Raw genomic sequence first — 12,722 nt, forward strand, 5'->3', positions numbered from 1 at the left:
TTACATCATCAATAATAACATTTCTTTATGCAATTCTCTCCCCTCTATCTTGCTATCATGACCGCGACTAAAAACCGGAGGGAGCTTCATATACACTTCCTCGTTCAAATCTCCATGTAAAAAAGCATTATGTACATTCATCTGATGTAATTCCCATTTCTTGATGGCCGCAACAGCAAGGAAAGTGCGTATGGTGACCATTTTAACAATGGGAGCAAACGTTTCCCCATAGTCAAGGCCTTCGATTTGATGATTGCCAAAGACAACGAGGCGAGCTTTTAACCGTTCAATAGAGCCATTCGATTTGTATTTGATCTTATAGACCCAACAACACCCGATAGCCTTTTTATCGGGTGGCAGATCAGTTAATTCCCATGTCCCGTTATGTTCAAGAGCATCGATCTCTTCTTGCATAGCCCGACACCACCCATCATCACAGATCGCAACTTTGAAAGAAGGAGGTTCAATATCTGCGGTTATGGCTGCGAGAAAATATCTGTGTCGAATAGAAAAATTATGACAATTGATATAATTGGCTAAAGTATAGGGAGTACCTGAGGGAGATGAGAAAGAACTTGGTGAGCTGGGAGAGGATGGACTGCTAGTTGTCTCAAGAACATATCCTTGCAACCTTGAATTAGGGAATTTTAGTCGATGACCTCGACCAAGATCAGGGGCATTAGGGGGCCCTTCGACGTTATGTGAGGGCTCATCGACGGCAGAAGAGGGCGTTTCGACATTAGTGTCTTTGACGGCAGAAGAAGGCTCTTCCACATTTGTGTCGTTACGGGGTTCAGTGATATTAGCATCAGGCGAGGAAGGTGGGGTGTGAGAGATAGACTCGTCATCAGTGGCAAAAATTGGAGGCTCTAGTATCTCGCCTGAATTACCGAATCATTAAAAGGAAATGAATCCTCATAGAAAACAACATCGGGAAAAATAATAATAGCTTCCGTCTCAAGATGATAAACCTTCCACCCTTTCTTATTGTGTGGATATCAGAGAAAAACACACTTCCGACTACGTGGTTCAAATTTATCACCCTGAGTCTTTTGGTTATGGACAAAGAAGAGAAAACCAAAACCCGTAAATTTAAGTAAGAAGGAGGAACACCCAATAAGATCTCGTAAGGTGTTTTAAGATTAAGGAGAGCGGAAGGCGTACGGCTAATTAAATAAGCAGCGGTAAGAATGCACTCACCCCAAAACCGCTTTAGAAGGTTACCCTGAAAAAGCAAAGCCCGTGCCACATTAAGAATGTGACGATACTTACGTTCAACACGCCCATTTTTTTGAGGCGTGCCAACGCAAGAGGTTTGAAATTGTATGCCCTGCTGCAAAAAATATTCCGCCATACAATTAAACTCTTTCCCATTGTCACTGCGTACCTTCACCTATTTAGAAAATTGTGTCTGGACCATGGATAAGAAAAATGCATAAACATGCTCGTAGAAGTAAATATGCCCAAACAAAGCGAGAGAAATCATCCACAATAGTCAGGAAATATTTAGCATCACAAGTAGAAGAAGTGAAATATGGTCCCCAAAGATCACAATGTATCAAATTAAAAATTTCAAAAGCAATATTGTCGCTTAAATTGAAGCAGCACGAGTTTGTTTAGTAAGGTGGCACACGTCACATACCGAGTTTTTATTGAATGAAATAGGTTGATCTAAAGGAATAAATTTAACCACATTAGTGTTGGGATTCATTAATCTCATTACTTTACATATTGAATATGTGAATAATTAATTTAGTCATAAAATTAATTCAAGATCTTATGCATGCAAAACAAATACAAGAGTAAGGAGAACATCGGATCCTTACATTTGATATTTCGGATATTTGGGCACTAGTAAGGTCACCTACCTTACTTAGTTCTTGAGCTTTCCTTATGGATGAACAAGATTCAAGTATAGAATCGCTCCCTAAAGATTGTACCAAGATGATACCCTTAATAGTTTAAATTAATATTAGACTAGTATTAATGTAAACTACCTTAAAATTGACACAAAATAATTGTATTATAGCTCTTGAATATTTCGGTCAAGAGGAAGAGTTTTGTGAGATTTTTGCTCTCTTTTTCTTTCTTAAAGTATAGAGTTATTTTGACACACTCTCAAAATGTCACATATGTTATTTGTGTTGTAGAATGAATGAATAATAGAAGAGCATACTACTTGAGTGCCTCATGGGGGAGGGCACCGGTTTTTGGAAGGGTTAGAGTGCCCAACAACTTTTGTTGTTTCTCTTCTCAATGAGTGGTAGGCATGCAAACCTATTTTTAGGGTCAATCATTATGTTACCCACTAACATAAACATTTTAAGGCACACAAACCCCTTCCTCTCTTATGTCACACGGCACCCATATAATGAGGGTCCATTTTAAGTTTGTCAATGTAAAATTGTATAGTGTGACAATTGGTCATGTTACTAGAACATGTAATTTAAATAATGCATTTTTAACTAATTAAAAAATCATTAAATAAATGAAATAAATCACATACAAAATTAACTTAGTAATTCACAATTACAATTACTTTAAATGGGTCATAGTATTATAAATCACAACTTCTTATATTTATAATAGGCAATTCATTCTATATTTTAATTGTTTCATCAACAATAATTTAATCTAAGCAATAAAACAATTCGATTACTTAGACCGAATCTTATTTAATCAAATTACAATAAGACACGTAATTTTACTCACAAAATCACTCGTCAATATTAAGGAATTTAATTAACCAGTATCGGCATACGATTAATTAAATAATCAATTAAGAGCATTATCCTATAGGTATGACCTTAGGGGATCAACTGGTCACCACCGTCGTACGACAGTAATGTCAAACTCTAGTAAGCCAATCATTACCGATATGTGTGGACCAGTTGGCTAAGAATTATAACTTTCCCTCATGTATTCTTAATATGAGATTTAAACATGTGATCTCAATATGATCAACAATGTGATCGCATTATTGTCGGGGACACTTACTCCAACAATCTCCCACTTGTCCTCGACAAGTGTGCGTCACCAATTCTCTTGTCCTATTACTATCTCCCACTCAATGCAAGGTGTCTTTCAGGTCGTACTTGCAAGTGATCGCATCGAGAGTGGTTTCCTCGATCTGGAGAATAACTGATTGACCGGAATCATCTACCGTAGATACCTTCCGAGCGTGGCCACGCATTTCCAGTTCATTACTCCTCGAGTGGCCCTGAGATATTGTTTTAACCCTGACAAGGGGGTGGACAATTCCTATCGCACTATTCCCTTCGACTAGCCACAACTCATCATAACCCAAAATAAGCCCATTTGACCCCATTTACGAAGGTCGTAGAAACATAAATCAAAGTTACTCTTAAACTATGCCACCTTGGGCTAATAGTCATTAGTCAAAGAATCGACTCATAAGAATACCATAGTAGCTCTCGCCACGATTAGGCAATATAAATTTGCCAGAACTCTATAAGCAGTCATTAGCCCGACAGAGTGTCCCTCACAGTCTGCCTATGTGATCGACTAGTCATCTCTTATGACTCTATGGCACTTGAACTTGCCATCAATCGCATCACACTATAGTTACTTTCGAGATGTCACTTCATGTAAGTAACTAGGGACGAATACTATGTTAATCTAGTTCGCTTTAATGGGGTTCAATATTGTCTCAACAATCCCATTATGTTGTAACAAAGTACAGAATGAGTTAACAATAACTCAAACAATAAATGTGATTATCACACATAAGTAGTCAATACCATATTACTATTATATGTCTTATAATCATAAGCGTACTCATGCACTTGTGTAACGCAATAAAAGTTTAGCTTGTGATCATACCATGTGATCAAGTGTTCAAACTTAGTGAATTGCGATATCCTTCAATTTCATGTTATCCTTTATAGCATGAGATTTACTAAGTACATGTCTAGACTTCATACTAGACTTAGGTTCTTTAACTTGAAAGAAGCTCTTACTGTTATCACATAACTTGTGATGTGGGTTTCGGTGGACAACACTATTTATAGTTTTGAAGTTCATCACCTAATCACAAAGTACTTAGGTCATTTCGTAGAATTTTTCAATGGATGACAATAAAATACACTTTTCTAGTCTCTTACTCCTTATGTCAATAATTGCCTAGGATTTTCACAAATCCAAATGAGTTCGGAAACTTGAGTTTGTGTAACCTCTTAACACACAACTAAGTATCCTTCCCAATTCCAGAACAGAACATTAGTTCTCCTTGAGATTTCATTACGGTTCCTTGAGGCTTACCAATGACTCTCATATGGGTTAACTTGTTATCAATATCATGCTCTAAGCATTTAATTTATCTAGGACATGTGTATAATGGCATTACATGACTATACCAATGGCGGAAACATTGGTTATCGAATTATGTAAACAACAGTTCTTAGGTTCGATAAATAACCATGACTCTAACATGGTAATTCTATATTCATCGACATGAATAACCTACTTAACTGGTTAATCTCTTAAGATGAAGGATTATTATCAACATAAGATACCTATCTAAGTACCAATCCAACATCCCATGTTTTAATAGATCCACATGATGTCCGATATCATCCAGAATTGAAAACCTAAATACTTCTTTATAAAAGCCAGTATATGCTCATCATTCCCAATGAGTAATATGTTATGCAATTCATGAAGGATGTTTCTCCCACTAAACTTCATGTCTAAACATGACTATCACCGACTCCCACTGAATTCCACATGTTTCGTTTTTGACAACTCATTCGAAACATTTTATGAATTGAAATAATCATTGCTATTCAAAGTGTTAGTTAAAACCATATATGTCATTCACATATCCCTTTCAAAATACCCATTTTGGAAAGTGGTCTTAATAACTTACTTATTTCATAATAAAGTATAGCAATGATTTTGAGTCTTTAGTATAGTTAACACTTAACTTAGATTTTGTAGACATTTACATGCCACTCTATGCAACATTTAATTATAAATATTTATTTACCTTGGATTGGTTTCAACAATCCCAAATAAATCCATTTACTTGCATAGATATCATTTTAGTTTCATAAGGCTCTTTAAGTAAAATGTCGAATATTAAAATCTCTAGTTATATCCCTCTAGAGTCTTTCTCTTACAATCCAAGAACATCTTCTTTTGGTCTCCTCATGTAGTTTCCTCAAGAACATCTTCTTTTGGTCTCCTCACGTAGTTTCCTCAAGAACATCTTCTTTTGGTCTCCTCTATGCGAAGAGTTTGTGGCTAAATTCACTCCCACTCTATCTTTAGGAAAAATGCCCTTTTTCTTCAAAGATAGCTTTTGAGCCACAAAATAACTTAATAGTGATTTAATCGAGACACATTAAAAGGATAATATAGACTAGGTGATTTAATTTTGATAGGTGTATCGAAAAAGGTTGGCAACGTTCCCTTGTGTGATTTCATCAACTCAATCATAATTTCAAAATTGATCTTATATAAGTAAGTTGTGACAATTTGGTCACAAATGCATAAGGAGAATCTAATTCATAGCTTATGGACATATAATGACTCAACCATTATAATTGTCTATTTGATCAATTTAAGTCGATATTCTTATGTTTCTGAAAGTAAGTAGTGTATGATGACAAATTTTAGAACAAACGATACGATAAAATAAGTGACTTGGGTTGGAAACCAAGTCACCAATATCCAAAATACAACCATTGTTTAAGGAAACAACCAAATTTTCAAGTCGAATGAGGAAATCAAAATAGTTCTAAAAAATTTCAAAATACAACATAAAAATAAAGACAAAATAAAGCCAAGCTTCCATCGATCTAGCACCATGGGCGGCTACATCTAGCTTCCATCAAGATCTTCTAGGCTTGATTTTCTTTGCCCTTGTCCTTGCTAGGATGCCCTAATTACAATAAAAAAGGGGTAATCATCACAACTTGTATCAAAATAGCAAAGTTGAGATCGAAACATAAAAACATAGGGATAGTTATTTACCTACTGGAATAACTTTTCCAGCTTTGATGTCGCCTAGGTACTTAGGACAATTCCTCTTCCAATGCCCAACACCATTACAATAGTGGCATTTGTCCCCGGAGGGGGCACCCTTTTTGGGCTTTGAGGAGCTAGCTTCACAAGCCTTTCCTTTGTTCTTGTAGGGAGTTTGCTTCTTTCCCTTGTGACCACCTTTCTTGAAATTCCCTTTGCTCTTTTGATTAATATTGAGCACATCCTTGGTGGTGCTAGCATTTAGCCCCATATGTCCCTCTCGGCTTGCACAAGCATTTTGTGCAATTCATCGAGGAATACTTTCAAGTTTTGCATATTAAAATTCACCCTGAATTGGACATATGCTTTAACCTTGTTCAAGAAATGAAGAATTCGAACAATGATGAGTTCCTCGGGAATCTCTACCTTTTGCATTTTCAAGGTCTCAACATGCTCCATCAACTTGAGCACATGAGGGCTAACGTTTTGGCCCTCCTTGATGTTGAGATCAAAGAATGCGGAAGTCGCTTCATATTGAATGATCCTCAGAGCTTGTGAAAACATGGTCACAAGCTTCGTATAGATCTAATACGCGGTGCTAATCTTTATAGCACTCCTTTGGAGTTCGGCCTCCATAGAGAAGATCAACACATTTTTTATCGCGGCCGACTCCTTTTGGTAAGTCTAATAGGCTTGCCTAGCGGCGGGGGTAGACCTAGCGGTAGGTGCAGCGGAAGAGGCCTCGGTAAGGTAACGAAGCTTGTCGTCACCCTCCGCGGCCAAGCGAAGTTGCGCGTCCCAATCGGCGAAATTTGACCCATTCTTTTCTAATTTACAACGATCCATGAAGGATCCGAGCCATGAAACATTGGTGAGAGTGTTTGAGCTAGTGGTTGCGTTTGAATTTGGAGTTGCCATTGCAATAGAGAAAACAAATTTGACTACAAAATAAAAATGAAGGAATTAATAAACATCTATTGTTTTGAAAATACTTGTAAACATTTTAAACAAGTTTTAAACATTTATATAGTGACCTCCACCCAAATATTATAAATGATCCTGAGATCCAAATTCATATTAACTCGGGCACGGTGAGGCAATTCATCCCTTATCAATATAACTCGGTGGATTAACTCTTTAATCGATTCTACTTCTAGAACTCTCGGTCGATAAAATTACTCTAATATTTATCTTTAGCCCGGAACACATGCGACTACGGTCACGAATACTTCCGTTGAGCTCAATCCAAATTTCAATGTAACAACATTTTATTACCCACTTACCCAACGTAACAAGTTTAGCACCCCGGTGAGCCGAGCCTACTTCCTTATGAAATTGGGATTCATGGTTTCTACTATTTGGTAAGGCTAATTCTCAATTATTATTTAGTGAGAGGTCTTGTCAATTTATTATCTATCACGTTTTAAGTGAACTAAAGCAGTGAACTACGATAATTATAATTGACACGGTCGATGACTCGATAAAATAAAATGCATGTTTAGTTATGGCGATTTAGCGACGCATGCAAACATGTAAATAAATGCAAAACATAAAACATAAAATCCTAGTATGACCATCCTAAAAAGAAAATTTAATTAACTATTACAAATTCGGAAACCAACTCCATTGGTCCCTTGAACTTCACTTGGCACGTATTCCAAGGCTACACGGTCTTGTCGGAACGCCTTTCCTAATGGCACCGTCTTCAAGGATCTCCGGAATTACAAGTAATAATTAAAAATTACATAATTTCCTATTATACATTTGTAATAAAAATTAAATCTATTAAATTATAAAATGGTGATACGAGATCACAATAATTACAACCGAATCGATATTCCCATACATTCCTGGTAATACCAATTAAAAACTAAGGCCATACTAAGTAAAATTACATAATTCAAAGATTATATAAATAAAAAATATGACAATCATAAATAAAATGCAGCATTAAAATATGTATGAACATGCTTAATTTTATGCCAAATCGCCTTTAAAGGGCTAATATCGTATATTTTTCTCGGTTTTATGGATTTGAATGATTATTAACTATTAAAATCATGAAACATTTCATAAATCACATTTATGTTCAAGTTAATTATCCTAACCTTTTAGGACTCAAAATTTAGTTTTCACAAAAATTTCGACAATAAATCAACTTGAATTTTTAATATTGTTCATTTGGACTCAAAATATATATAAAAAATCCCAAATTAAATTAAAATAATTTCAAATAATTTCAAATTTTGAAATTTAAATTCTTGAACATTCTGGAATAATTTCATGAAATTCATAATATTCAAAACTTAGGTTAAAAATTTTGAAAATCTTTCGAGAAAAACATCGTTGCGGTTTATCGAATTTGACAAATAAAATCATTAAAGCATAAGAGAAATAATTTAATCAACTTTTCACTTTTAGATATGAAAAGTGGGATAAATAAGCAACATTAGACGTTTTTCTTAAGTCATGAAATATGTTTTAGCATTATAGGCTAATTTAAGTCACTATTTATTGAATTTTTACTTAAAAATTCATAAATCATGCAAAAGGAGTTCAATCCATCTAAAAATTTTACACACACTGAGTAAAAATGCATGTGACAATATATTAAATTTTCATGACCAGATTCAAAATTTAACTCATATTAACCTCATAACCCTTTTAAATTCAACTTTAACTTATAAAATTCATATTTTATGCAAAATGACTTTATTTTACACTAAATTTAACATGCTACCTGTAGATTATATTTCTGAAATCATATTCAAAAATCACTGAAAAATTCGAAGTTTAACTATTTTTCGTCCAAAATTGACATTTTTCTCATATAAAATCACATTTTAATGCCAATAATATATATAATGAACAATAAAATCCATAAATCATCTTATATGACCTAAAATCCATTTAGGACCAGAAACTTTTAACATGCAAATTTTTTTTCGTGATTTATCTTCATAAATTCTAAATAACAAGTTTTATTTGTTAACTAATTTATAACTCGGAAAAACAAACCCGATTTTGCATGCAACAACCTTGTGCTCTGATACCACTTGTTGGGATTCATTAATCTTATTACTTTACATATTGAATATGTGAATAATTAATTTAGTCATAAAATTAATTCAAGATCTTATGCATGCAAAACAAATACAAGAGTAAGGAGAAAATCGGATCCTTACATTTGATATTTCGGATATTTGGGCACTAGTAAGGTCACCTACCTTACTTAATTCTTGAGCTTTCCTTATGGATGAACAAGATTCAAGTATAGAATCTCTCCCTAAAGATTGTACCAAGATGATACCCTTAATAGTTTAAATTAATATTAGACTAGTATTAATGTAAACTACCTTAAAATTGACACAAAATAATTGTATTATAGATCTTAAATATTTCGGTCAAGAGGAAGAGTTTTGTGAGATTTTTGCTCTTTTTTTCTTTCTCAAAGTATAGAGTTATTTTGACACACTCTCAAAATGTCACATATGTTATTTGTGTTGTAGAATGAATGAATAATAGAAGAGCACACTACTTGAGTGCCTCATGGGGGGAGGGCACTGGTTTTTGGAAGGGTTAGAGTGCCCAACAACTTTTGTTGTTTCTCTTCTCAATAAGTGGTAGGCATGCAAACCTATTTTTAGGGTCAATCATTATGTTACCCACTAACATAAACATTTTAAGGCACACAAACCCATTCCTCTCTTATGTCACACGGCACCCATATAATGAGGGTCCATTTTAAGTTTGTCAATGTAAAATTGTATAGTGTGACAATTGGTCATGTTACTAGAACATGTAATTTAAATAATGCATTTTTAACTAATTAAAAAATCATTAAATAAATGAAATAAATCACATACAAAATTAACTTAGTAATTCACAATTACAATTACTTTAAATGGGTCATAGTATTATAAATCACAACTTCTTATATTTATAATAGGCAATTCATTCTATATTTTAATTGTTTCATAAACAATAATTTAATCTAAGCAATAAAACAATTCGATTACTTAGACCGAATCTTATTTAATCAAATTACAATAAGACACGTAATTTTACTCACAAAATCACTCGTCAATATTAAGGAATTTAATTAACCAATATCGACATACGATTAATTAAATAATCAATTAAGAGCATTATCCTATAGGTATGACCTTAGGGGATCAACTGGTCACCACCGTCGTACGACAGTAATGTCAAACTCTAGTCAGCCAATCATTACCGATATGTGTGGACCAGTTGACTAAGAAGTATAACTTTCCCTCATGTATTCTTAATATGAGATTTAAACATGTGATCTCAATATGATCAACAATGTGATCGCATTATTGTCAGGGACACTTATTCCAACAATTAGCCCCTGGATGACCGAGCCGTCGATGACACAGTTCGTAAGCCCCAACCGTTCCAACCGTGTTCACCGAAGAAGTCGGGTTCCCCGAATGCAGTAAAAACAGTCCATCCCGGAGCTCGTCTACTCCAATCATCATCCTCGAGGAACGGTCTTGTATAAGACAACAATCTTTAGTAAATTGTAAAACATAGTCGTTATCAGCTGTCAATTGGGATACGGAAATTAAATTAAAAGTCAAATGTGGAACGAATAAAACCCGTCGAAGAATTATTTTACTGTTAACGCAAATAGTCCCCCTCTTTGAGGCCATAATTCGTTTCCCATTAGGCAGCCCTACCGGCTTCGGAGGAATCACCATGTTATCAGTAAATAAATACAAGTCACTTGTAACATGGTTAGAGCATCTCCAATGGTTGGAAAAAAGGACTTGATTGCAATTTTTAGAAATTGTAAGCTAGTAGCTCAACCATTGGAGTTGTACACATAGATTAGCTTTGCTCAAATAATTTCAAGCTAGTAGCTCCATGGAGCTACTTGCTTAAATGGACCCACAAGAAAAATATAACCAATAGAAAAAAGTTGTCTCTTTTATAAAGTTTTTATTTTTTATTTAGAAATTAAGAATTAAATAAATTAATAGAAAAGTGTGTTAGTTAGGTCTCATCAAGCTAATACTAAATTGGCTTCACCATTGGAGTAACTTATAGCTTGAAATTGTTGTTGCTCAAAAAAATGATGTGGCAAAGGTAAGCTAGTACCAACTAGCTTACCATTGTGGATGCTCTTAGAAGCACCGGTATCTACAATCCAAGAAATAAACGTACCAGACAACCGATCGGAGGGAACGAAAGAAGTAGCCGTATGAGCAACGTTGGCATGGACAAGACCATCACCGTGAGTCTCAGACTCTGCCGTACCCGTGTTTGAACGAGCCCCACTACCCTTGCTACGACGCAACTCAGCCACAGTACGGGGCCGACTACCCCACCAATCCGGGAATTTATTAACCTTAATAAAACAAGACTTTATGTCATGCCCATTAATTGTACATATGAGTACAAAACAATTTGCGTCGCTCCATTTTTTATTTCTCACGCAACGCCTTCCAATCAGTAGGAGTGCGTGATGCCCCAGGAACGGCATACGCCACAACATCAGTAACGTCAGAAGACAAAGAAGCGTCAATAAGTAGGCGTTCAACCTGTAACATAGCGTGGTAGCCGCGATTGAGGGTGGGTAAAGGGTCAAGTTGAAACTGTTGATTGTGAAGTGTCCCATATAGGCTACGGTCAAGTCCCATAAAGAATTGGTGGAGGCGTTCATTATCAAGTCGTTTAATCGCTTGAGAAGCGATATCACAAGTGCAGCGGCCACACTTGCACGCAATCGGGAGTTCGTATATGGTAAAGGCATCCCATAGCGACTTCAATTTACCATAGTATTCAGTAACAAACATACCTTTTCGTTGCTTACATTCACCAAGCTCAGTTTTGAGAGAATGGATCGACGTACCATCAACCACGGCAAAACGCTCCTCCAAATCTTCCCATACGACCGCGGTATCCTCGACATAAGGGACGCTTTCGAGCACGGATGGGTCAATTGTATTCTGAAGCCATTGAACAATGGTACAATTGACAACCTCCCATTGTCCAACCATGAATTCATCAGTTGGTTTCTTAATAGAACCGTCGCAAAATTCAAACTTACGACGGGATTTAAGAGACATTCGCATCGAACGACTCCAATCATTATATTTATGACTGTTTAGTTGTACTTGAGAAATTTTGATAACCGGAATATCCCCAGATCCGAGAAAGAATGGGGAAAGAGGGTCGATTTTTTTAAGTGGATAATTGGGACTGCGAGGCATCTTCACCAGTTGTCATGGCAAGAAAACGACTGTCTTAGATTTTGAAGGAATTGTTGTTGTGTTTTTTTTAGAAGAAAAAAACGTGGCTCGATACCATGATAACAGTGAGCATGATAACAGTAGAAGAGATTTTGTAATTGTGTGTCATTCTTATTGATTAACATTAGGCAATTTATAGGTACAAATACTAAGCATCAATTTAGGAGGATCATATCACAAATGATATGGAATCCAATTTGTTACCAAAACAACCTAACAATATGTAACACCCCCATTTATTTAAGGGCTTGGACTAGGACTCCTCATATAAAGAAGGGTGTTACCATCTTGGAAACCCGAGGCAGTAGATAACAAAGGAAAAATAAACAGTACTTTAAATAGAAAGTTATAAATGTTTACAACTCAAATGGAACATGTCTCAAAACTGAAAATAAGTCTGATAGCTAAAATGAAATAAAAATGGGCTAGCTCTAAGTCAGGTGATCCATGCTCGCT

The 12,722-nt window shown here is 35.3% G+C and overlaps 1 protein-coding gene across 1 annotated transcript; it reads right to left on the reverse strand.

Annotated features, from left to right (window-relative positions):
• On the reverse strand, positions 1 to 12,083 carry LOC141631996 (uncharacterized). Its single transcript, XM_074444593.1, has 3 exons — positions 11,457 to 12,083; positions 11,125 to 11,362; positions 1 to 881 (listed from the first exon to the last, which is right to left on the reverse strand). The coding sequence occupies exons 1-3, from the start codon at positions 12,081 to 12,083 to the stop codon at positions 1 to 3; spliced, it is 1,746 nt and encodes a 581-aa protein (XP_074300694.1).
• Positions 12,084 to 12,722: the final 639 nt, after the last annotated feature.

This window comes from Silene latifolia, chromosome Y (assembly GCF_048544455.1).
Source record: "Silene latifolia isolate original U9 population chromosome Y, ASM4854445v1, whole genome shotgun sequence".
Classification (NCBI taxonomy): Eukaryota; Viridiplantae; Streptophyta; class Magnoliopsida; order Caryophyllales; family Caryophyllaceae; genus Silene; species Silene latifolia.

Excerpts from the sequence above, each read along its gene's own strand:
- LOC141631996 (XM_074444593.1), bottom strand. The coding sequence starts at position 12,083 with ATGTCTCTTAAATCCCGTCGTAAGTTTGAATTTTGCGACGGTTCTATT. Across the intron at positions 11,363-11,456 it reads GCACTCCTACTGATTGGAAG|GTTAATAAATTCCCGGATTG; the intron begins GCGTTGCGTGAG and ends TGTTTTATTAAG. Across the intron at positions 882-11,124 it reads TTCTAAGAGCATCCACAATG|GCGAGATACTAGAGCCTCCA; the intron begins GTAAGCTAGTTG and ends TCGGTAATTCAG.